The sequence below is a fragment of the Anopheles maculipalpis genome, chromosome 2RL, assembly GCF_943734695.1.
Source record: "Anopheles maculipalpis chromosome 2RL, idAnoMacuDA_375_x, whole genome shotgun sequence".
NCBI lineage: Eukaryota > Metazoa > Arthropoda > Insecta > Diptera > Culicidae > Anopheles > Anopheles maculipalpis.
In genome coordinates this window covers 95,830,786-95,858,049 of record NC_064871.1, presented here as the reverse complement: position 1 = coordinate 95,858,049, position 27,264 = coordinate 95,830,786, and the positions used below count along the sequence as shown (strand labels likewise).

At 41.1% G+C, this 27,264-nt stretch overlaps 3 protein-coding genes across 3 annotated transcripts; all 3 read right to left on the bottom strand.

Annotated features, from left to right (window-relative positions):
* Positions 1 to 1,263: 1,263 nt before the first annotated feature.
* Positions 1,264 to 4,571, bottom strand: LOC126568141 (fatty acyl-CoA reductase wat-like). Its single transcript, XM_050224566.1, has 7 exons — positions 4,338 to 4,571; positions 3,830 to 4,195; positions 3,418 to 3,574; positions 2,983 to 3,349; positions 1,907 to 2,026; positions 1,520 to 1,798; positions 1,264 to 1,387 (listed from the first exon to the last, which is right to left on the bottom strand). The coding sequence occupies exons 1-7, from the start codon at positions 4,569 to 4,571 to the stop codon at positions 1,276 to 1,278; spliced, it is 1,635 nt and encodes a 544-aa protein (XP_050080523.1). The 3' UTR covers positions 1,264 to 1,275.
* A 3,698-nt stretch (positions 4,572 to 8,269) lies between these two features.
* On the bottom strand, positions 8,270 to 9,944 carry LOC126568727 (prisilkin-39-like). The gene is made up of 4 exons (XM_050225244.1): positions 9,910 to 9,944; positions 8,814 to 9,036; positions 8,607 to 8,740; positions 8,270 to 8,530 (listed from the first exon to the last, which is right to left on the bottom strand). The coding sequence occupies exons 1-4, from the start codon at positions 9,934 to 9,936 to the stop codon at positions 8,270 to 8,272; spliced, it is 645 nt and encodes a 214-aa protein (XP_050081201.1). The 5' UTR covers positions 9,937 to 9,944.
* A 5,764-nt stretch (positions 9,945 to 15,708) lies between these two features.
* On the bottom strand, positions 15,709 to 20,413 carry LOC126568211 (uncharacterized). Its single transcript, XM_050224654.1, has 4 exons — positions 20,326 to 20,413; positions 17,607 to 17,938; positions 16,170 to 16,843; positions 15,709 to 16,074 (listed from the first exon to the last, which is right to left on the bottom strand). Exons 1-4 carry the CDS (start codon positions 20,344 to 20,346, stop codon positions 15,776 to 15,778), a joined length of 1,326 nt encoding a protein of 441 aa, XP_050080611.1. The 5' UTR covers positions 20,347 to 20,413; the 3' UTR covers positions 15,709 to 15,775.
* Between the last annotated feature and the right edge of the window lie 6,851 nt (positions 20,414 to 27,264).

The window sequence follows — 27,264 nt, the reverse complement described above, 5'->3', positions numbered from 1 at the left end:
GTAGGTATAATATATGAAAGAATTTCCCAATTTCCGTCACATGCACCTGCTAGAAAGCTCTTACATTTCGATACAATTTCCGTCACATACACCTGCAAGCGTCCAATTTATTCGATTCGCTTGCGTTGTGTTGTTCCTAAAGTTTTAATTGGAAAAGCAAGAGTCAGCAAAAATGGCACCGAGTTTATGCTTTACATTGATTTCTACCTAAGGATAGGAGCACCAGTCTCTGAAACCCTATTAATATTTTATGTAAGTGATTGATTAGTAAACTTTTACATCATGATTGATTCGATGTCTTCGTCCACAAAATTTATTTCAAACACTCTATTCATGCCGGGAACAACCGTAAGTTTGCATTGTTTCTGAAGCTCAAAAATTTTGGTGTGTTTTGAAGCCAAAAAAAAATTATAACACGGATATGTTTTGCAGTACGCAGAAAATACTTCGGTGACTTCTTCTTCGGTTCATTTTAACAAGCCAAAACTAAAAAAGCAATGTTCTTTAGGTCGTACCATAATTCACCTCAACCTTTGTTTTCACGAAAAGCTCAATGTAAACAGAAGGTCACACTACTTGGAAGGATCATCGAATGTTTGAAAATCGTTGGAACAGCACCCACACACCCACACACACACACACACATCTCATATCGGAAAAAGGTCCAAATTTATTGCATCAAGCCACTAATCAAGCTGTACGAAGTGAAACGAAGCGTGTGATTGCATGAACCCTTTTTTTTCGTTTGCCCTGCTCAAGCTAGTTCAATTCCACAAACCATCATCCCTAGATGATTGACTCGAACTCAATCGAGTGAAGTGACTGCTGGCAAGACATTCCCGGAGCATTTTTTTCATTCCATTACCCACCAGAACTGAGTGTCCTCGATACAGCCTTGGCCTGAAATTACCATGACAAACTAAATGATGCATAAAATATTTGGGAATATATTCAGTTTATCATTTTATTTTTTTTATTGTTTTGCTCGCTCGTCTTACCTACTGCAGAACCATTCAGCACAGAGATGGTAGTTTTATAAGCTAAACATTAAATTTGGAAACATTTCTTTGCGTACAGTTTGCGATTGATTAGTCAGAACACAGCACTTCATTTGGTTGTCCAATTTTATAACGACTCTTCAAATTCAAACCCTTTTTATCTATCTCCGTTCACTGAGGACTCTTACCAATCATATTCATCCAGCGAAACATATTTCACCCGTGCGTGCTCGTACAACTTCAACATCCGTACGCGTGTACCGCGTGTGACAAATCTTTAAGAGATCAAAATCGAAAATAAATTGCGTACCACGTACAGCCGGTGGCCCAGCTTAAGGCAGACGTAAACCCATATCAGCTTGCACGCCAGTTGATAAAGAAACTGTACCCTGTGCGAGTTGACAGCGTGCCAGTGCCAGTCGGGTTTGGAAATGGAAATAGAAAAACGGACGGGAAGAAATAAAGCTATTTATTACGGTGCAAAAGAGGATCACAACTTCAACTGGTCCATTACTCCTCACCTTCGATGCCATTCGATGCTTTTTGTCCGCGATTTATCGGCCGTCCGTTCCTTGAGCCCGGGCTCGGCAAGGAAGTAGCGCCGTATGCCGGGAATGTACGACTGGAAGTACTCGTCCCAGTCGACGGTGGACAAATCGAATTCGAGCATTGACGCTTCGGTGGGCGTAAGTAGCGTCCGCAAACGGACCACGTTTTCGTTTGCAATGTGCCACTCACGCAGTCCAAAGTATGCCATCGTTTCTAGGAATCGGTTCGTCTTGGATATCATTCGCCGGTAGCTGAAGGGAAAACGGGGGAGAAGAAAATAAAAGGAACAGAGAGCAGGATAAATGTGATTGGATTGGCCAGTTTTTTTTCTTCAAAACTACAACACGCAGCGTACTTACAGTGGACGTTTTCCTTGCAGACGGCGTACGAAATCGAGCAGCCAGGCCGGAACTGTGTGGCAGCAGAGGGACAGCACTCGAAACAGTGCCCTGTTCGATACAATCGCGTACGCATGGTGCCTGTCGGAAAATTGAAAGGAAAAAGAAAGGCACCCAAATATAAGCGACAGCGAAGAAGTGATGCTCCTTGTTGGACGTGTCTATCATTTTCAGTGGGCGATTGTATGGCCGATTGGGCAATTCGTCGAATCTGCCGGTGGTTGCCAATCGATTTAACAAGAACACAGATACCATACCATTACGTTGACACCGTGGCACACGCGATGATTTCATTCAGAGGCCTCTCCGGAACTTTACGCAAATTGTAAGGATCCTGTTAGGCGCTTCAATGCACACTAATTTTCGATAACATGATTAAGGTCAGGCCTGAGACGCATGTTTCCCGACCAGTAGAACCTTTTTTAGCTGTGCTCAACTGCTCGCCAATGAGAGATAGTTTTGCTTTAACACGTTAAATGATTTGAATCAAATTATGTGAGAAATATGCGGACGCATTGGATGAACAGATTAACTTCATTAAAATTGATAATTCAGGGCATCATACGGACGACTTATAAATCTCACTTTAAAGCTATAAAATTAGCAACAAATGATCCCAGCCAAACTCATAGTAAAGAACGTATTAATTACAGTTGAATTTGTATTAAACAAACTTAACATTTTTCCAATCCACCTTTAATTCAGTTTCGATAGCTTGTAGCAATTGAACCAATTAATTGCCTCTATCAACTGTCCTCTGTTTTCCTCGAAACACCAAGTTCCAAAGAATGTTGACCGTTTTCATTTCGTTTGAAAATTTCATTTCAAACATTTCATTTCATTTTTTTTGTTATATTTTTTTATTCTCAGTCCCATTTCCCACACTGCTGCGCTCTGTGATTGTTCAGTCTATAAACGGAACTAACGATGTTTTAAGTCAACATTCTACAAAAAACACACAAAAACAGCCTTTCATGCCAACTGTACAGCGTTAGATTTCCCCTGACTTTCCTTATTGATTTTCCATTGTCACTTACCAGCACAGACGCTTGATCCATCCGTCGAATCCTATCGATACCGAGCTCATGTAGCGTCCCCAGGTAAGGTTCGCCTGCTCGTACATGTAGTTGTACACCGGGACCATTTGCTGCGATTCCCAAGCCTTCACGGACGCTAACGGTTCCGGGTGTTGCTGCTGCCGTCGACCTATCGATCGTTCGGCCACATCAAAGCACGCCACCAGCAGCGCGTTCACGCAGTAATCTACCGGAACTAGGTTGGCTTTTTTGCGCCCATTTCCACGAATTACACGCACGTAGCCCTTTACCGTCCACAGGCACAGACCAGCCGGGCCGTTCAGATTATCCGTCCAGCCAGCGATCGGTTCCCGGTACGTTGAAAGCACTGGCACAATAGACCACGAACGGGATTAGCACTCGAGAGACGGTAGGTGGCATTTGTTCATTGCTTACCTATCGGTGGTCGGAAGATGCCAATCGGAAGGTCGGAAAATTCTTGCTGGATTAGTGATTCGGCACACTTTTTGCTGAACGTGTACGTGTTGGGTAGATCACCGAGCAGACAATGCTGTAACTGGCTCATCTCGTCCGCGGATAATGTATTCGAAAGCTTAAACAAGTACGGAAAAATAAATGTTCATTATTCTGTGATCGAGCTATTATTGTGGTTCAAAGCAAAAAGTCACTTTTTTTTTTTTTGGTTTCCTATGAAGGAGAACCACTTTTAAGCATATCGATGTCACACCAAGCTATATTCTAAAAAAAACAGATTTGCCAAGAATCGTACATTCAAAAAGTAAATAAATAAGCCAAACGCAGCCAAACGCCGCGAGCTAAAGCACAAACTGTATATCTATTGAATTACCTGAAGCACACTGTCGGGCTTTAGTAATGGATCGCCATAAACCCTTTCCTCAATGTGTGTTCGATCACAGTTCGAATAAAGCGTAGACACGTGCACAATAGACTTCAGTCGCTGCATACGCCGTGCCAGCTGCAGTATCCGTCTCGTACCACCTACATTCGTACCAATGGCATTTTTTATACTTTCGTTGAACTTGACTGACGCAAGCACATTGATTATCAGCTCCGTTTCCTGTAACAACCGAGCTTCGATCGTACTGTTCAACATTAATCCTTCGCCACTGTCCGATGCGAGTGAAATCTCTACCGCTTCGATACGTTCGAGCAGCTGTTCAATGGAGTGCGTCATCCGCAACCTATCAAATATCTGACCACAAAAACAGCATCAATTCAACGCACAAATTAACCCCAGGTATGAGGCTAATCAGATTAGTTCGATTCCAACCCATACTGTTATCGCTGCATTCGAAGGATCCCCAAGGTGCTGCTATCGTTGTTTTATAACTTACCACATCTTTAAGCAGATCCTGCAACCGTTCGTTTGGGTTGCGTCCATCCTTGGACCGAATGGCTAGAAACACTTTCCGCACGTTCAAACAGCGAAGGATCTTTTCGAGCAAAACCTTGCCGAGAAACCCTGTGCCACCCGTGACAAAAATGGTGGAGTTGGTGTAAAAACTTAACACACGATCCGGTGGCGAAGATTCCTTATCAAACCCGGTTTCCGTGTTACATGCGGCCATTTCGGTATTGTAGATACGATACCGTCAGGAGCACTGCAAGCCATCGACTGATGGGTAGTTTGTGGCAGGAAATGTAATCAGGTTACCGAGGATTATACAGCTCGCCAACGGAGCCGACGTCTGCCTTCAAGGAAGGATATGTAGCTAGTGTGTGCACTGTACTAACCCATACCTCTACAGGGCGGGTAGCTACACTCGAAACAAGCATACAATATTGATAATGACGGATGGGAACTTTCAACAGCTGGTTCGAGCACCATGACAGACGGTGGTTGTCCAATTTTCCAACTGTTGCCTTCGGGAAGGAATTCCACTGGAAAATGAGGAGTTTCATACACGTTCAACGATGCTGTGTCTGTTCGAACAGATAACAACAACAACAACAACAACAACAAAAAACCTTTAACGATTTGCTTTAAAACTTTGTCCATTAGTGAATGACGGAAAGTTAATTAAACTAGCAACAATAAATTCCACGAACAAGGGAATTGAGTTTCCCGGTTTCACTGTACTTATAGGAAAAAAAAGCATTGAGCAGCTTAATGTTTGCCAATGTCCGCGCTGTGTTTATTCGTTGTTAGAGCTATAAAGCTTAATGGTGCTTGGCAGGATAATCGAGTTATAATAATTGATCATGTTTGCTGATTTTCTGTGCCATGTTTGCACACGTAGATTGAACATTGAATCCCTCCTGTCCGGATTGTTTTTTTATTGGAAATGGATGATTTTTTTTTTTTCTAGAAAGCTTAACTGTTCTGTAATGTACTGCAAATACCCTTGATGCAAGTACACGTTTCAGAGTAAATAAAACAACTGCTTTATTAAACCAGTTGAATTAAAATAGTTGATAGTTGTGGCGTTGATTCAGAATACAGAAAGCACATTATCGTTTTTTTTTACGGTCAAGAGTGTACTTGTTAGAGGTTTAGAAGACAGATAGATTAAATTTTATTTGGTTGGTGGTTTAAAGTTGAGAATATAATTAAGGGCTTCGAATATTATTGAAATCAATTGACACATGTAAAACAAAAATTGACAACTAAATTAGGGTTCACATTCACAGAGTTACAGTAGTGGCCAAACGGACCTTACACACATTTAGATACACCCCTTAGATACACAATTCATTTACTGAATGGCTTGGGCCCGAGAAATTATAGTAAAATATACCGTATTTTCATGCACACATATAACCAACTCCTTGCATCCTCAATTTTCTTTCCCCATATTGCATGACCATTTCGCCTTGTCCTTAACAATTTTGTCTTCATACTTCGTTGGATGGAATGGAACGAAAAGAACTCCATAATTCATTGATCTAGTTGGTAAACACGAGAAAGAATATTGAATAAATTACAGGAAATCACATAGCAAATGTTGGTACAGAGCAGTCACAGAGAAAACATTATTTGACCTCCGCTTTGAGATTTAAGTATACCAAATTCAGTAAGCACAGTACTGGAAAGCAGGGATGTACTTTTCCACCACAATGAACCCTCTTATCAAGCGCTTTAGAGTTCCATATAAATATGTACGGAAAATTTCCAAACCTCTAGACACAAAAAAGTTTGTAATCAGATGCTAAAATGCTGCCTTAGAAAAGAAAATTCATAGAAAGTGCATATAGCATACATACTGACTACAAGGTATGCAGAAAAGACACAAATTCCATAAAGTCCTGGAGTTCTTACAGTCTTGTGCCATCTGAAAACGTGGTTACATCTTTTCAGATAACCAGTCCGGAAAATTTTGAAGAAAGGGATGTCCATAGAATCGCATTTCACGGTCAATGTGACCAATTCAGGAATAAAGTTATGATTTTAATATATGACTTGCCAGAAAAGATAGGGAGAAGTGGCAAGAGAAAAATATGGAATGATAATCCTTGTAGAGCAGTTGAAAAGCAAACAGATTTTTATTGGTAAGACTTACCTTACCTTCGTCGGCCTGGTTCAATTGAAGCAACTGAGATAATAACCCCAGTGTGGATGAAAATGAACTCTCTCTTTACCACTTATTTTATGCCCAGATGGGGACTCGATATCGAGATAATATTATTATTGTAGACGGAGGTAAGATTAAACTGCATAAAAATGCTACATTTCACCTGTGCAGATCGTCATTTGTGCACATATGTGAGTAAGTTAAATATTTTAAATCAACTAGAATGATCAGCGGAACGAGTGTTAGTTGATTAAAGCTTAAATTGGATAAACATCGTGTTCTTTCCTCTTAAAATGCTTTCAAATAGTATGATTTCTTTCATAATTAAGCACAACAAGCTCATTAAAACCAAATGAATGTGATTCAATTCGTTTATTAACTGCATTTAATAAAAGACCATCATCAGCATTCTGTGATGTTGCTAAAGAGAACAAACACAGTTTGAGTTTTTTGCGACATTGCTCGTCCACGCCACACTCTTTCAATACGGCACTGTGGAAAACATCAAGGAAGAAAATTAAAATACTCATAAATTGAAGAACGCTCGATGTTCCATCACACTTTGGTTGGGATGCAAGTGTTCTGGGACAGGAAACAGGAACATTTACGGACATTAAGCGACACACAATGCCTTTCCCACCAAAAACACATTACAAAAAAAAAACACTTGTTTTACATTTTGGAATAATTTACAAAGAATGCAACAAACAACGGCACACACAAAAAATGGATACAAAAAAAGCACGCACAAAAGGAAACAATTAAATTTGCCATTTAAATTTGATAGCTCGCGGGCACAAAACAGAAGGCGCACAACAGGGAAAATGTGTCGAATTGAGAGAAGCTGCTCTGGGACATGCGTCAACAAAGATGCGAACTCTGCGTTTGCAAGCGCATACTAACCGCATGAAAACGAAGAAGGAAGTAACGCTTGACGGGTTTCGTCTCAGCTGCTACAGCAGCACAAAAATCTGTTCCGATCGAGAGAGCGCTCAGTGGAAGGGAAGACAAAAATTGCATACTGCATCGGAACGACGCATTAAACTTCGCTCGCTGTACCGTTCTTCCGTTTGATGCAACTTAAACAATGGGTGAGAAATTTTAGAAAATGTTTCGCGAGAGTGTCTTTGGTGGTGCTTTAACTGGCGTACAGTACTGCATTGCTGTCTGCCGACCGGTCACAACACACTAACGCACATCGCCCCCTGCTGGCTTATATAATAGCGACACGAATCCGGATCGAACGCTCAACTCAACGAAGCGATTAATGGATGACGCGATTGGAATGGAATTAGAACGAGGCGACAAACGGGACGCATCGCAAGTTGATTTTCCCTTCCAAACCAGACAATGAATTAAGATCTACGATCGACATCTTTATTTACTCGAGCAAATACAGCAACCACTACCACAGGTTTCTTGGGTGGGTTTGAAGTACCGTTCTTGCGTATGGCAAGGTATATAAATAGTTTTTTACCAGCGCCCACAGCAATGACTGGGCCGGGAAAAAGTTTCATCTATGCGCACTAGGAGGCTTTTGCCTGACGCAAATAGGAGTTGTTTGGAGATTACATTGTAGCGTCTTCTTATGCAATTTTTGTTTTTGGTTTCAAGCTTTCCATCTCCTTTGGGACCCATACGCAAACACACACACGCACACAAGAGGGACAATCACATCACAACGTCACTCCACTCCAGCACCAAACATCAGAAGCGTAGGACATCACACAGGGTCGAAAGTCGAGAGATGCCAGTCAGTTGTAGCCACGGAAACCGCTGACTAGGGTTGAGCCTACGTAGCCGGACGGTGAGGTACCGCTGTAGTAGCCATAGCCCAGGTTGCGGTTACCGTAGTAGTTGTCGTTGTTATATCCGTAGTACGACTGCAGTCCACCATTACCTCCGAATCCTCCGTAGCCTCCGTATCCTCCATAGATACCACCACCGTACGAAGAGGATCCTACTCCAAGTGTGTTCGTTCCCGGATAGTAACCTGATCCGCCATAACCGCCCGACTGTGGACAAACGATGGCAAGAAAGCAAGACCGTTTGTAAGGTTCGCCCACAAACTCCCTAGGTAAAGGTACATACCGGATAGTAGCCTCCCTGTGGCAGATAATTTCCCTGTGGGAAATAGCCACCCTGCGGGTAGTAGCCTCCGGACGGATAATAGCCCCGATTACCCGCATAGTAGCTCGGCCGGCTCAGCAGCCCCAGATCGAACACTGGCCACAATCAATAGTGAGTAATATTAAACAGCATGCGATAAGACTTCAACGCCAATTCAACGCTACTCACATCGTTCACTGGATCCTCCACCGTAATAACTGCGCTGTGTCCTTGTCGATGCGGCCGGACGTAACAACTCGTCCGCATTGCTACCGTCCGCCGGTTTAACATCTTCTGGCTTCTTCTCGCCGATGGCCTCCGGGGACAATAATGGTTTGGACGTATCGCGGCGACTCCGTCCCAACCGCTGACAGTGAACCACTTGCGACAGTAACGAGGTCACCAGCAGCATCTGCAATGAATGGGCACCCATCCCGCCCGAAATCAAGGGTGAGAGAGTTCCGTGGGTCTGATTAGAGGTCCATCTTTTCACTCCGTTATTGCTCACCCGCCCACTTTTTACACAGTACAGACTGGAAAGGCTTTATTTACATCGCTTTGCACTTTGCATTGTGCTAAATTGGCTGATTGAAGCTTTTTGTGTGATGTCGTTATTGAATTCCGAACATCTAAAATGCACATTCTATTTGCAGCAGGTAACTGTTGCTGTACTTTGGAGTTCATTCATATGAAATTGAAACTAATTTACTATTTATAAAAGTGAGAAGAATTTATCTTATCTTCAATATAAAATGAAAGATTGGAAGAATTTATTTAGAAAAAAAACAGTTAATAGATTTTCAGGCAAAGCAGCTCAGATGGTACTATTTCATTTAAACGCAGTATCTCATAATTTGAATTATTTTTTGTTTGTTTACTATCTACAATTTTATATTTTCTATTTCAATCGTTAAAAATCAACTTGCAACAAGCATAAATTAAACTTTACTATACTGATCTCAATATAGTTTAAGTAAAAGTGATTGCATTTTCCTTTCTATAGTAAGTATGATTTATTTTCTCACATCTCATGCTAAGTTTTTATGTAAGTATGCCCTCATCATACTTCAAAGAGCATGAATGCATAAAAGAAGCATTGAAAGGGTTTGGTTGACATATTTTCAAAAGATCCAAACTTTGTCTTTTCTAACCGTACGCCCAAGAATTGCCAAAATGTTACAAGATACTTAAGCATGCTGGTAAAATAGTTTTCAAATTTCAACCTTCACAAAACACAACCAAGCACACACAAACACGAATGTTACGTACACCACCTCAAACTTACCTTAAACAGCACACTTGTAGTAAGCATTTTTGCAGATGTTTCCCTTGCAAAATTCGGCACACAACACTCCCAAAATAAGCACCGCTGCGGAAACAAAAAAAAATAAAACCTGTAACTTTCCACTTTCCGGGTCGTGTGATTTATTGGCCAGAAAATGTTGACCTCCAGCCTTCCATAACCCCCAGCACGACTGAAAATAAAAGGGTGCTGAACTGCACTTCACGATGAGCCACTGTTTTCTGGCAAAACCAGTTCACCAGCCACCAGGAAAAAAAAATCACTGAACCGCACTGGAACTTTGGTGAACTTTGAATTTGAATTTTTGGGGAAAGGCAAAAGAAAAGCGTACAGGAGAGGGAAAGAAAGACTGACGAAAATTCAAAACAATACAATCGATGCTATCCTACTGCTTGTAGCAAAACTGCTCGACGACGGAATTTGGTTCCTTTCACTATGTTCCACTTATTTGGGGCATCTTTTGCTTTTATGAGTCTTTCGTTTGGGTTTTCGTTTGCTTGTGCTCCATGGAAATGTAAGCACTCCATACAGTTTATCACCATTTTGCTACACTTATTTACATACTATCACTCAAGACAACGAAAACATGTTTTCCACCCTCGAAAGCGACTAAATTTTCCTCGTAAGTCGATTAAAACCTCACTATCATAGCTTCACAATAACACAAAAAACACTATCACTATCGGTACGGAAAATTAGTCGAATTTTCCATCCACTCGATGCACAACGGCGCTACACGCTGCACCCCATTTTCCGAAAACCAACCAACAAAACTTACTGATTAAAGCCACTTAGATCTTCTGCTGCTAGCTGATGCTGTTGCCCGCTGAAACGTTCGGCTGAGAGTAATGGTTTTTCCCAGCACCGGCATGATTTTATAGTCACCGGGGGTTTTGGAGTCGGTGTGTCACTACACCTCCACGGCGTATGATCAGTCGTACCCAACGCGCCCAACGCACCCAAAAGAAGTTTTGCTGCAAAATGGATGGTACACAATGGTGCCCAATTGTGCCAGCCAATGTTCCCCGGCACCCGGGTGGAAACGCGAAGCAAGCAGGCAGATTGGTGGTGATCGTTCGCAGCTCAAGCATGGCGCATAAACGCGCGGGTGTGTACCTCGAGATTAGGCCCTGGTGCTATGCTATGTTTTCCATCACCAGGCCCGTTTGTGTTTGTGTAAGTGTCCGGACTCAAAATGGTGCGAACCACCGATGGACGATCATCTACTTGTTGTGCACAAACATTTGCGTACCGGTGACCGACGAGATAAGAAGCCCCAGTACATCGCAAACGCAGTTTTTTTTTTTTGAGGATTGGCTTCAAAGTTAAGGAGTGGTGTTTTTTTGTCAGCTAAACTTGAACATCATATTCGAGGGATCTTTTCCCGCTCAGGTTCGTCAGGGTTGCGAACATTCTGCAAAGGAAGACTTCCTCAACTACGGGCTGCTAACACCAGCCAGTCCTTTATTTGTCAACCGTGACAAACACAGCTTCCAAATGTTGCTCCAGTGTTAAGGTCACCGAAGTGAAAAGACCATGGCCGGTCGCCGCAATCATTGACAAGGGGAAGCGTCTTCGGGGTTTTCGGGTATCGATTTATTCTTTGTTTACATAACGGGCTTTGAAAGCCACAGGCTTCTCCTAACCAGAAGTCATTTTAAGAAACTGTGGCAATAGCTTATTGTGAGCAAATAGACTCCATGCATATAGTCTGTGTCGCAAGATTTTTTGTCGTTATGTTGAAACCCCCAGAATTAGGTCATTATGTCATCGTTAGAAGTTATTTGGTTTTATGATAACATTAAAGTTTAAAACGTTTATATAGTTTCTTCAAATGATTATATTTTTTTGATTATTCAACAAAAGGTCATATCTAGAAAGCCAATGCGGGTCGATTCAATTTAGCCAGTAATGGCAGAATTAGTTTTTTTCCTCATGATTTCTATTTAATTATTCAATTTTATTTTTCGCTAAAATTTTCCAAGTATTTTTTTGTTGCTTTTCTTGATTTATTTCAGGCGCTTTTTATGTGGTTATAACCATTTATAATTCATTCTGTATTGATATTTTTGCTTTTTTCTGCTTGCCTTGTTCTTCACTTTCTCCTTTTTATAGTTTTTTAACTTTTTGACTGTACATCGTGCAACCCAACCTTAAGTAGAATACTGAGTTCATATCTACTCTCAAGACTTTTAACAATGTAAGGAAACAGTGTTAGTGAAGCAAGTTTAATTTATATAAAATTCTTTTATTTTTTTAATTTTTTTTTTATTTTCATCCTTCAACTTTCATGGCCATAAGGAGTGAAAAACGTCCTCAATCATAACGGGACCCATTATTTAAGGGTACAATTGTCCAAAAACCAATTATGTGTCATCGAAGCCAGCATTTCTGCGTATTTTTGTGGTATTTTTCTTTTGTTTTTTTTTTTTGTTTTAGCTTTTCCATCACATTTTTCTTTTCGCAAACCAATTTGCCAACACTTCCAACGCTGTTTTATGAGTATTTACTGCTTTTGTTTCCGTTTTCGCTAAAGTACGTGACATGAAAACAGCGAAGTTTATTAGCCAAGACAAGACCATTGACATCGTTTAATGCCCTAGCTCATCATGTGTCTCCCAGAACTTCATTTGCTTCTCGGAGGTACATTAACGTCGAGGTACATTTTCCTCCCAAAAAGAAAAGGAACGTCCGTCTTACCACTAAACTACCTTCCACCTTCCTGCTTGCTCACAGTTCCTTAAATGGGCGCTCATGGTACGAGCAACCTGTTTGATTCCGAAATTACCAACGAGCAACGCAAACGTTGGTCTACTTGCTACACACACTCATACACACCGATTTCCACCCGATTGTGTAATTAGTGGGTGGGTGAAGGATAATTTTCGGGGTGTATATTTAGCTTGGGTAAATAACCGCAACTAACCACCAACCGACCGACAGACTGTTGGGTTAAAGTGGTCGACTTGCACCGGGTTTCCCTTCGTGGTGGACCCTGAAGAGAAGTCAGAATGGAGTGATTCACATTTGCCTAGCCCCTTTTGCGATGTGATGTTTGCTATGTGTTATCGCGATCGGGCAGTATGTCGGGGAGGATGCTTGTGCGTAAAACCTGAAGGGTAAACTTGGCCCGAACTTTATTCTAATGGGGTTGGTTTGGGGCTGGTCATGAGGGAGCGTATAGCCACCCTTCCAAGGACGTTGTGGGAATGTTGAACATGGAAAAAAGGTTTTGTGATAATGCTTTTCGGGATGTCGGGATGGAATTTGAGTTCGTGTCCTGCCGTGTGAAAACCGTTGTTCCTGTCCCTTCCTGTTGTGTTGCTTAAGCCTCAGAATTTCATGGTAATCATAATTATTTGGTAATTATTTACCACACTTTCAGATCATTTTTTAATAATTGTAGTTTAAAATAACATAAAATTGAATCCCTGAAATGTTGCATCAACATTATTTTTTGAATAGCCTCAAGACAAGCCACCCTAAAGGCATTCCCGTTGATACTTCAACCTACAATGAATACATTATTCCCCCTAACCCAATTTCCCGTTCCAACTGTGGCACACCATATCTATAACAGGGAAATGGAGCAATCAATATTCTTTTTAAATTTTACATCACACATTCTCTCCCTTAGATCCATGTTTTGACGAGGAAAGATACAATTTGAATAGATAATAAACTTCCAATTATCCTGCCAACTCTATTATACATACAGCTCTTACACATACAAAGAAAAATGTACTTTTTTGTCTTTTAGGGCCACCTTTAAAAATAACCGCGTATCTGTTATGCAACGACAACCCTAACCGCCTTCCTGCAACACCTGCAACTTATCCCACTGCACTATGACACCTCACACCAAGACGCGTTAACTCGTCGCGCCGGAACAATTAAACGCTCATCATTTACCAGCATAATGCCGTAGTTTGTCAGGCGGTTGCTTTATATTCCCCCCCCCCCCGCCCCCCTGATATTTCCAGCGCATCACCGCATCCAGAACTGTCGCTTGGATGCATTGCCCCTGCAGTTCACATCCTTGAACGACGCGTGTTGATGTTTTCTGATTTTAAACACAAAGAATCTAACACCACCTAATGCCCACCAATCGGGTGGGAAAATACACGCCCGTGCTTTGTGTGGTAAAGAAATGGCAATACACTTTGGCACGCTAACAAGTGTGTGCATTTTGTTTTAATTTATAAGTTTGGTCAAAGTAAGAAGTGTTGTAGCAAAGCACAGACCACAAAACACATGCGACATTGTGCAGTGTGCGCACGTTTAGTGGTGCAAAGTGAGGCTTTGTGGCGTTAGATGGGGTGGGAAAACATCACCGCACTAATTGTGGCCGTTGGAATTGCGTGAGCAATTGCAGTTTTTAGTAGCTTGGTTTTCCATGTGTTGCTGTAGGTTTTATTATTTTTATTAAAATAAAAATACTGCCTTTTTATGACTGATTTGTTTAACAACAAGCTGAAGAACAAGTTGATTTTGATTTTAAGTATATTCAATTAATTCTAATTGAAATTTGAAAAAAAGAAAAACTACCAACAAATAGTAAAACCCGTAGCTTGCAATGACGAACGTTATGACACATGTCTCTGCCCTTTATTGAGTATTGTCGCCATGAGCTACAAAGCGTCGGCCATTATGCAACAGTACTTACCCATGGGCACATACACACGCACGCCAAACGTTGACGACCATTGCGGAGACACCTGATAGACACTAATGGGCCAGATACCAAGCGCGGAAATGTTGTGCTAATGCTCTGTCAAACCGCAAACGAGTACAAATGTGCAACATGATCCCAACATGCGGCATTACTACCATTACCATCAACGCCCGTAGATCAAACGTACGCTGTGAATCAACCAATGTCAAGGGTTTGGTTTTCTCAATTGTTGCCATTGTGTTTGTGGTAAGACCAAACCCGGAGGTCAGCCCAAGACAGCAAATATATATGACTGTTCCCTTGGCCCCCAGTGGACGCTCCGAAAACTGCTACAACGAACCACCCACAGTGACACAGTTTTGTGATGAAAGAGATCTTCCCTTTGCCTGTACTTGCGTTCACCAAGGGTGCAATTGTGGAACATTATGGTTAGTAGATGCCCAAGTTACTCATTGTGACTTAATTTTCCAGCTAGGTCTTTCATTACCCACTTGAAGGGAAAACTTTTAACTGTACTTGGAAAACTACCAAGTACTCAGTGCATTCGGATAAAGTTACGAGACAAAATGACGATCGTCTTTCATTTCAGCGCTGTGCATTTATGACTATAACTTAGCTCCACATTGAATTCGTTTGAAACAAATTTTCCACACTGGATTCCAATTTTTACGGATGGTAGACTTTCAACACTATTTTGTTATTTTTTTTTTTTAGAATTTGTCAAAAACACAAAACTTTTTGAAGGATTTTGTTTGCTTAAAAGAAAGAGTTTTTAAAACTGCAATGCCCAAAATTATGTATTACGGTTTAGTTTACGCTGAGCCATTTTCAAGCCAAGAATTATACGCAAAAGTTCTATTTCAACTTTAAAAATCCTTTATATGTGTTTCTTCATTTATTTTATACGTGTAAAAACAGCTCTATAAGTATGCAATCTTTCTTGAATAAGAAAGGCTTCCAGTAGTTCTGTTCAGGTTCACTACAAACGGAAAATTTTCCATAGTCTGTTCTACATGGAATCGATTCCAAATGAAATTGAAGAATACAAGCCAAATTTTCACCAATTTTCTCCATGGGATAATCTCAAAATAACACAAACGGAACGATTTCAATTGATGTCATTTATTTTTAACTTAAAAGTAAAGTCGACAATACATTTTCTTCCGTCCGCTGTTAACCGCAGGTATTACACCGTGACGCACCGTACCCGATCGACGGTATGGCAAATTGACTGCCGGCGGGTAGACCACCGACCTGCGAACCCTGCCCCAGCGAACCCCTCCAACCCGGTAGCGTATCCACGATGACCAGCGGAAGGAACACCTGCTTGGCGTTTGGATTCACCTGGCCCAACGAACCGGCATCGTCACAGTCGGGTGCGTTCGCTTTCGGAGAATTGTTTATAGACTTGAGCAGCATCTGCAGCAGCGACTTCAGCTCGGAGATATCCTGTCCGACGGCTTGCAGGTCCTCTACGGGAGGAAGTAGCAAAAAGATAGTTAGACAAAGCTCAACCATTATATCCCCATTTCTCGGCAAAAAGCACTTAATCGCGGTCAGTACTTACGGGGTGGTTTTAGGGTTTCCGCCGTGTTGGTTGCCGGTGCACCGATAAAGTTGTCCCGGTTGTTGCCAAACTTGTTACCGCTGGGTTTCGGTGTAGCGAGCGGGAAGTTGTCGGGTTTGATGGTGTTCTTCGGTGCGGTACGTGCCTGTGTCGTCTGGACCGGTGCGGGGACGCGTGGAGTTGGTGGTTGTACTTGTTGCTGTTGCTGTTGTCGAGAAGAGCCCGTATTTTGACGTCGGGTAGTTGTCGTGGTACGTGGGGTGGTCTGTTTTGGTAATGGTTTTGGAGTCGTTGGAGCTGCTGGAGTTGCTCGGGGTGTGGTCGATTTGGTCGTTGTTGGTGGTGATGTTGCAGCACGCCGAGTACTCGTGGGAGCTGCTCGTGAAGTGGTACGAGCGGGGGTTGACTGAGCCTTGTTGGATCGTGCGGTTGTTGGGCGTGCCGGTGGTCGTGCTGCGGCCGATGGTGCAGGAGTACGGCGGGTGGTGGTCGATGAGGCTGCCTTCGGCTTTTGAGTCGTTTGCGTTACCGTACCATCGTCGTTTACCTGGAATCCTTTCGGGATGGAAAGCTCGTTGCGTTCCTCTTTGCTCTTTTGCAGTACCCGACACACATCGGGGAAGTAGAGCTTTTCCCAGTCGTACGTTTCACCGACGGAATCGTAAATATTTGCTCTGCAATCGAGGGGGTGTGAAAATACAGTGAAAGATTAACCAAAACGATAGATGAAAACATCAAACGAGCTTTGATAAACGACTACATTCATTTGGGTTGTCAATGGTTTTTTAAATGGATTTTAGAGGGACTAGAGATAATAGTAAACGTGCTTTAAGCTTATTTATTATAAAATTAGATTTTTTGTTTGTATAGTGCCTGGAACATCGTTTTGCTTTTATAGCCCTGATGGAGCTGAGACTCATGTTTAATTTTGTAGACCAAAAATCTTCAAAAGGGGCATAAGCAGCTAGTGACTGTGCTGGATAATCCTAGGAAAACGTCAACAAATTACTTTACAATCACTTCTTCAAACCTACAGAATTTTTGCTTTTGTGATTGATGCTTGCGATCATTTGATTTCACTACCGTACACACACCCTTTTTTGGTTCACAGAATTGTGATCGTTATGATGCGCATCCGAATAAACTGTTCAACCAGCTCTTGGAATTATATTGTCTCTTGACTCTACCCGTTATAATCTAACCCCTGTTAGGTTGGCTTACGGTTTGATTTGGGATAATTTAAAATCCCTCAACAAAGTCTATGCTCTTCACTCCGCATGTCGTATTACTTTACAAACAGAATTCTTTATCGGATTTCCCAAAGCTGTAACATTTATACACTTATTATATGACACTGTTTTACGATTCTCATCAACGAACCTCAGAAATTGAAAACCTTATCGCAACTCCAAAAAAAAAAAACGAAACCCTACTTACACACTGTTAGCCACCCGATCCGTGTACACCTTGGTTGGCTGATTCGGTGGCACCACCCGGTAGCCCTTCAGATCCGACACATAATGGTAGAGATGCGTTCCGTTGGTCGGATCAACAAACCCGTAACACCCGTACGTCACACCGTCCGGGCCCTTCACCTTGTGCTGGTATTGGTTGTAGTTCCGCCGGGGCACATTGTATCCGTAGTTAAACGAACCTTCCACCGTCTTGCCCTGATGGTACAGCTTCGAGTCCGAGTCGACCTTGATATCGATGTCGATGTTGTCGTTCAGTGCAGCACCAAACACACTGCACACGCCACAAAGGGCAATCTAGATGGAAGACGCATGGGAAAAAACGGGTCAAAATATTTTTCTTTTAACATAATAGCCGATAACATTTTATCGTTCCGATGAGCTAGCCTGGTTGGAATGTCAGACCATCTACCAAGACAGATTTTAATTTATTGATAAGCTCGACCTGCGATGGCTCGTTACAAATCGATAGAAGATCGAAGCATCACCGTGGACACACGACGCAAAGACTGGCCCCTAACCTAATCCCACGCACCAACAGCGACAGTTTCTACCTACGCATGGTGGCATCTTCCGAAAAAGAAGCGCTATGCATATGATCAAAATGGCCAAGGCTATGATACAGTATTTGTCACCCTGCGTGTGTGTTTTGATTGTGAGGAACCAGGTATGCATAATCGTGCACGAGAAGTAGCAAGAATTTTTAATGCCCGCGATGACACCTGGTGACATCAGGTTGTATCGTGACCACCACGGCCTATCTCTGACACCAAGCCGGCAGATACCGGTTCCCCGGGCCAGACCCGGTGGACGAAAAACGCAATCCGTCATCAAGGCCAATACAGATGTAAAGTAATGTGAACGAATTTCGAATGTTGGCCAGCTGGTGCGCCCGCGCTGATTTAAACGTTTTTAGGGGAGATGCTAATGCGCTAACCTCCATCGTGAATGAAAAACATCTTCCCGTATCAGAGGCGGAAGTGAATCTGGTGAATTCGTGGCGGTTCGTTTTGGTGCTATCATTCTGACAATGAATGAATAATCGGCTGTGTATCGTGAATAAATTAAGCTGCTCTGTTACAACCGTGGTTTAGAAAACCTGTAATCTATAGTCGATTCGTTACACTTCATTACTGATAATCTAAAGAGAACACATGGTCTAAGTTTTAGGAGGACTGCTGTATTGCATTTCCACATTGGCTTAAATCCAGTCCTGAGAATAAAAGATGTTTGGATAGGTTGTTTAGAAAGGGAAATTCCATTATGATTGATTCCATGCATCGTCTTGTAGTTGGCAGACCTTTTTCAGTTTAATTTGGGTTCAAATTAAGGGTGTAAAATTATGCAGGAAAATGATCGATAGATTATTCATGCTGAAGATGGAAAATTTATTCAAAGTTTGCTTTAATCCGACCCAAAAAAGCTTTACATTTATTTGAATATGAGAAACAACCTCTGAAAGTAGATCTGTTTCACTTATTCCATTTTCACCCGAGGATAAAATGCTTGCTCCTAACTAACTAACTGCTCTAAGCTCCATATTTTTCATTAAATTGCACTAGTGGCACATGACACGGCACACAACCGGATAGATATAATGGATCAACCAAACTGTGTAAAGAATAAAGGAACATTTCGAATTCATCGTGTTGTAGCAGTTAGCTGAAACTACATAAATCTGGATACACGATGTAAAAGTGTTGCAAAACACAATTTCTATAGCGTCATTTAAGCTGCTTATTTGTGGAAAACCCACAACATTTCAAAATGAACTCCATTGACAACTACAGTCAATAGCTGATTTTAGTGATTATTTTTTGTATGTGAATTCAAAATTTCAAAATCCTAAATAAAGCTCACTGCAATGGCGATGTAAACCTAACCAGAACGCCAACTAGGTCCAGGACATCCAGGACAGGAGCTACGCAGCAAATCTAAGACTCATATTTCAATACACATAGTATAGTATATTTTTCTAATAGCAGTAGGAGGTATAAATGGAACTTTAGAAATGCGATCACACAAAACAGGGTCAATGTAAAAAGGGCTATAAAATATTTTTAAATCTAGATTGAATGGCTTACGGATTATGATGATTTCCTATTTTGATTTCCGATTTTGAAATCTAATTTGACATTAAAAATTGTATATGTTTCTATTTAATTGCATCTAGTTTGCAAAATTATTTATTTTACTTTACAGTCAAAATAAAGGATTTATTAAAGTAAGTAGTAAATCTATTTATGATTTCAAAATTTTACTTCATTATTTAAGATCATTTCTGCATGACACTTAAAGAACAAACGTCTCATTTTTAGTTCAGAAAAATATTTTAGCAAAAATAAGCCACTACTTAGTGATCAAATAAATCTCAAATCGAATCAACTGAGCAAAAACGAGTCCATACGCTGTCATAATGTTTTTTGCTTGTCTGTTAGTTAAATTACAATAATTATTGACCCCTCTATATTTTCTGTCCCGATTTCAATCTCTATCACGCATGGACTCGACTACTCCTCGAAGAATTCTACCTATGACTTTACCGTCTCACTCTTAGTAACCTTTTGGAATTTTAAATTAATTCATATTTTAACAACAGTCTTGTCTCATCGAAAGAAATCCCAGGCTTTTCGCATTATTCAATCTGCCTAATCCTAGACTTAGTCTCCCCATTTCTCACTTACCACAACATTAAAGCTCCACATGGTCACTGATTTATGCACTGATAAATTAGGCGCTTCACTTTAGATTGTTTTCGCAGTCAGCACGCAACTAAAGCTAAAGGACGCGCATAAATAATTCCCCTAAATATGTTCGACACGACCTCTCCCGACACGACGTCCACGTTATTAATGTCCGGCAATTTGCAATGGCAGCACAACAATCGCAAATGGTCCTCTAATGTCCACTGGCGGTGCTCGTAACCATTCACCGTGCCCGATCACGACCACAATCACGAGAGTGAAAAGCGACGAATTATACGACAAACACAGGCCCCAAAATTTTGACCAACAGTTCTTGAACAGTTCCGTACCGACCGTATCCGTGTAAGGATCGACGAAACGTGCGGCTATGGTGCGCACCCGTACTCTTCTACAACAAACGTTCTCAATCCACCAGCCGGCGTCAGACTAAAGCTCGGGCTATGGTTGGAAGCACTTTTAAATAGGTGACAAAAAAAGCCTCCCGCCTGCTATACCTCCTAATGTAGGCGTCCTCATCCGCCAAGATCCTTCCAAGATGCTACCGTGGATGAGAGAAGATGCGAAAGCTTCATCTTTTTTTTCTATACGATTTTGGTAGAAGGGAGCATTGAAAGATAAAAAACACACATATATCCACACACACACGGTGCGCCACACCACCGTCGTGACCGTTTTATATCTTCGTTTTTGCATTTTTGATGAGCAGACCAGAACGGCGTCCGGGGCGCCCCAAGAGTGCGACTAATGCGGCCGAAGCTGACGAAGCTTCCACAAAACCAGATCTTGTGTGTTTCGAAGATCGAAACCCGTGGCCCGAGTACGCGAGCATGTCCCACTGATGGTGGTTTGAACGATGATTTCCAATTATTTTTGAAGCTCATCTGCTAATAGAACTGTCTTCCGTCATCTTCCGGCGAATGTTGGAGCTGAGGTAGCAGTAGATCACACACACTCCAACACGGAGCAAGTTTGGAGTCGTCGAGGGTCGAGGTTGCTTTGCTCGAATTACTAATTTATGAGACAAATTGCCTCCTCCCTGATGCCCTTTTGCTAGTAGAACGATAATTCCTTCGATGCGTGTGCCATGTGTGGTAACTTTGAAGGAACACGAAAACCCGTGCATCAAGATTTACTTCCCAAGGTATTTAATTAGCAGCTCGAAGGTTTTGGGATGTATCCGAAAGTTGTTCATGAAGATGCAAACTGGAATTGAATGTTTTGACTGCTGGTCTAGTTTCAGCGCAGCAATCTTTGCTAATGTTTGGCGTGTGCAAACGAACCATGCAAACTACACGCGAAATCATTTATCAGATTTCGGCTTCACATAGTATAGCATCTATCATTAAGTCTAGACGTGAAGTGTAGACGTGTAATAAATCTAACCCATCTTCGGTTTTAATTTCTAATCTGTCTGTAAAAATATTTCATTGCTTTTTTAAACACATGTTTACATGGTTCAAAATATGCTGGTTCTACCGCCGAGAGTAGGATATTTGGAGTGCTAAATCGTTTCTTTATGACCAACAAATACAAGACAAACTTCGCCGTAAGGGTAGATATGAAATATTGTGATTTGGTTATTCGTGGATAAAAAACATTTATAATATTATAACATTTTTATTCATTTTATGATTCTTTCTCTGAACGCCACCAGGCGCCGTTCGAGCCCCCCGGGTTATTAGTGACCTGCCACCTTGTTCGGTTCATTTTATCAACATTTTCAGCACTTAGCTACTGCCATGAATGTCTTGGCAACATCAACACATCCAAAACAAAAGTCTTCAAACATAATACCCCTTCAAAAGTCATATCAGAACGAATAATTCGAATAGCTATGCCTCTGTACAATCGAAGGGCTTTCTTATCCTTGTAATGGCAAATGGCTCTTGCACTTGCATTTGCATTCCAATAAATTCCAATAATTCATCATTCATCAGCACATCGTAGATCAATTGAGCTAGTGGACGTCATTCAATATTCTTAGGAATAGTTTGAAAATAATTCTGAAAAACTATAACTTTGACTTTTTGAGTTAAATTGTTCTGAATCATTGCACTTTTCACCAAAAATCCTTGCAGCCCTCTAACAAATTATCTCTTTCAATATACCTCTTCTAGATGAACTTATCAACGGTTCTAAAAAGGATTAAAATATCATTCTCGATTTTCAAATGTCAATACAATGTCTCATCGAATGTCCTATAAACAAGCCAATCAGTGAAAATCTATCAATAATCATACAAGCGTCAGTCAGCGTCATCAGCCACTATCGTAACATAGTTCAAATCGATTGTTCTATTTCTTGATATGCCTTCAAATTTATGTGCCTCCCTCACCATCATCAATATGCTAATGGACGGTTGCTTTTGGCAGCACCATATGCCAACCCATCCCGTACTCCAGATCGTCTTCGTTCTTGTGTTTCGATTCTAACAACACTCTGGTCACTCTGTGGTGTTATTTGCATAGCTCACCATCCAACCAGGAACTGTTGACATTTAGCCATCAACCGGGGCAGGTTAAGGCCAACGCCGGCAACCTACGATCTTTCGCAGGCCGGTCGCCGAGCACGTCCACAAACGTTAACCGATGTTCGATAATTATTAACGAAGGATGATGGTAGAGACTCTGCCAGACAACGGACGGTGCAGCATTTTGTATCGCATATCAGACAGTTGAGTCACCCTGGCTTTTTTTTTTGCAACCCTGTATGAAACAACTTCTTCCTATTATTATTATCTTTTTTTTCTTCCTCTTCTTCGGTTTTAAAACCTCGAGCGATCCCGTAGCTGGATCGTCAGCCCAGTTTATTAAGCACCTAATACGCTATCAATTTTAAACGCAATCATTTAAAGCTGTATGAAAACGGTTGAAAAGGTTAAACTATAATGGTTTCAATTACTATCGTTTATGGTGAAATCTTTATCACATATCCCGAAGGTCAATAACTGATTCACGTTTCCCTGCATGCGACAAATACACCATGAATATTTTATGACAGCCTGAAAACACGACTTTGTTGCTCATTTGTTATGCATGCTTCTATGCCTAGAAACGAAAACATCACTCTCCTACCAACCGGTACTAGCTCCCATCTGTCCCCAAAATTAGTGCGGCTCCAAATACATCGGCTTCTAATTCCTTGCTCAAATTTCTCGACCACAGCCTTCACCGTGCACCCAGATCTAAGTCACCGGCTGTGTCTGCGTCCTTGCCACCGCTGCGTGTTATCGCGAACTTGAACGAAATACCTCTAAAAACGTCTCATTAACACCATCCAAAGTGCGCTACCAGCCTTTACGCATCAGTGACTATGCCGGATTTCACCCGGGCACGGGCTGAGCGAAGAAGAAGATTTTTCGGAGTTGGGATGGAATTTGAAACGCATCGCATCCAACCGATGACGGAATACCCGGCTTACATAGTCGAGCCTAGCCGGGGTGGATGCTGTGCCTTGCGTGCGTGGGATGATATTCTTTGGCTGAGCTAAGGCTGGATACCAATTGACTCATCGTGTACCTTTTGGAAGCGAAATGGTCTCGTGTTGCGGGCAAACACAGCGGACACACAACGGGCCCAGAACATTGAACCGGATCTACTTATGCAGGTCCCGTGAACCACGCCAGTTTCCAGTTCTGATCCGATTCGCTAAATAACTCTTCTCCGGATCGCATCCTGACGTGCCAGGCAATAAGTAACCGGAGGGAAAGGAACAAGGAACAATAGGTACATTCTCGCCATCCCCAGCGCGAACAACGCTAACGTGTGAGAGAAAATTAAAAAGATACATAAATAAAGCTTCCACCAAAAATAAGGTTACCCAGTATGTTTTGAAGTGGTTGTAATTCTTGCTCGCTCGCTCGCTTCTTTATTTCTGTTTAGCGTTAGCAATCCGGCTCCTAAGAACAAACCACTGATCTACAAGGGAAACTCATTTGGCGAAAAGAATGCGATACGGTCGTGGCAGTATATTTTTGTTGTTGTTTTGGCTCTGCCAAAAAACCCGCTAAACCGGGTGATATTCTTTATTTGGTGCTTTTTAAGTTTTTATTTTATTTACCCTATAACGATGCCAGAGCGAGGCAGACCGTCGGCGCAGCCTTAACCCATATCAAGATGAAGCATGGAACGCCTATTGGATATTAGAACTTTTCGAATAATAAAAAAAATTAGCAGCTAACGATGATAAGATACGCACCGTGGTGGAAAACAACGGTCTGAAAGCGGAATTACTAATCATAAGCATTAGACACGGCCGTTGTGGAATTTACGGAGTCACTTAGGCAGTGGTGTGTATGCGAGTAGATTTGTGTTCTGATGAGTTGTGATGTGTAGGGCATGAATATGCTTAAAATGTCCCGCAAATCAATTAATCTCTAGGATTTAAAAATATATAAAACACATCTAAGGACAGTAACACTTCAATGTACTGCTCGAAACAGGACAGGAACAAGCACCAATGCATATAGCTGCATCTGTGAAAAGATTAAATCTGATTGTGATCAAGGATGTACTACTTTGCATTGAATTCTATTAAAAAAAATTCTAAATAGTATTCCTTAGACCATCGCCTCAGCCGGAAGGCACCGTTTATGGTCACTGTGTGACCTGTGCTGCCGGCATGGGGTCAGATTGCGATCGAAGATTTGCAACGTTCGATACGCGCCGGATCTGCGTTCTCCAGCAAACCTTCTACCGAAAACCGGTCGCCAGCAGAACTTTTGGATTCTCGAGGAAACCTGCAGCCCGTTAGTTTCTCGGTCCCTGGACTCAAATAGCAGTACCAAAACAAGAACTGCCGAGATGGAAGGTAGAAAACTATAAAAGTTGCAGTTAAGATGGAATTATCGACGATATCGCACGGCGAAGGAAAAAAACAATTAATTTCAGTCACTTTTACACGGTTTAGCCGTTGTGTGTGATGACAGTTCTAACGCCGGTCTGGAGTCATCGGGCAGGCTCAATTAATTTATTTTCATTCTGCCGTTTTTTTTTTTTTTTGTTGCTTTCTAATCAGAACAATCATAATCATAATTTAAGATTCTTTTCTACAACCCGACACATATCCCAGGGTTTCTCGTTCAGATGAACAAGAATCAAATTAAATCCCATCAAAACGCTATTCATTCGGACAACAAAAGCATTCTCGGCCATGAGAAAAAAATGTCGAACGTATGGGGCAGTACGAAAATTTGAATGCGATGTCCCGATGGCCGGCAGTCGGAAATGGAGCCCTAGGGTACCTTTGAACCAAGCGTAGATGCTTGCCAAGAAGTAGGTTAATTGCTAACGAGAATCGTGTTTTCTTTCGGTGATATATGGTTAATTTTTTTAATTGAATTGAACCTTCTCAAACGAATTCTATTTGAATTTCAAATTCTATGTTTGATTAGAGCCAAGAAGATTCTTGTCCCATTTAATACTCATTTATTTAAATTAATCTTACATGGTTTCTGCTATAATCATACATCATAATTAAAGCTATTTTTATCCCGCTAATGACTGTGCAAGGTTAAGCTAGAGAGATATGCAAATCGGTCATAATGAAGTTTAATAAAAATAAATAACACATTCTAAATATCGTTGAGAAACGTCCACACATTCAACATAAGACAAATTTATTTGCAAATTCCTTTACCTACAATTTTAATTATTCCTCAAAAAGAAGCATGAAGCAAAAGCTCATACAATTAACAGAATCTTAGAGCTAAGAGGAATTATACAGGGGAGAACAGAATTTCAATACAGATATGCAAAAATCAAACAAATAATAAGAGTAGTTATAGGCTAAGAACTACGCCACGGCGTGAACTACAGGGTCAGGCTCGTAGACGATAGGGAAGGAACATACAAATGAATCAAGTATAAAAGCGCAGAAACATCGGGGTCATCGGAACCTTCTCGATCCAACTGATCGAACTGTTGAAGCGTTGTTCACAAATTCATTTTTGTGATTCATTACCTTTATTGAGCGCCCTATCGATGCGTCCTTTGAAGCACAGTTTTTTGTTCAGCTAGACCTGGTGATAGTAGTCAATGTAGTACCACAAAAAAATCAGATTTCACAAGTATTTCAGAAAGCAAGTGACCAATGCCGAGCTACACAGGCCTTTTTAGTTTCACCTCAATTTGTTAGTATACATGGGCAAGTATTTCATGAGGATTTAATTTTCAAAGAATTCACAATACGGCGACGTGTCTGCAGTCTTGATAATAAATAAATTTCAAAGAATATTCTAAACAAACATTCCCAAAAATTTTCTACGAAAATTTTTGTATAGGTATTTGTATTTGTATTTGTAACTACTTCTTCATCACCCAAAAAAAACCTACCAAGAGTGGAAAATGATAAAAGTGATAAACCTTACAATTGAGCTCAGAAGTACAAAAAAAAACCACATAACACCACATAAGGTTCAATCTGTCGTTCGACAGAATTTTGATTTATATTTTGACGAGTAGACATTACACCGTGTTTCAGTGCAGTACTTCAAGGAATTTAATTAAAACTGTAAATCCATGACCATTTTTCCGGATAAATTGCTTCAAACTGGAAGAAATAAAAAAAATGTTTCCATGATAGCATACCTAACAAAATTTTCTTTTTTTTGTGCAAAATTATTTACAAACAACGATTGCATCTATAAAACTGGAACTTATTCAACAAATATTTTCTATACACAAACCAAAAAAATAAAGGAAAGCTACTAAAATCAGTGAGTTTCAAATATCATTTCGAAATATGTAATATGTTTTTAACCCTTGTAAAAAACGGAACATTTCGTAGAACACTAAAAGCTTATTTTTAATTCAATTCAAAAATTTTCCATACGAACCAACTCAGCCGATAGAAAACGGAATAATTATCACACAGTGATGCTTCCGTGGTAATCCCAGCATTAAAATACGGTTGAACCCA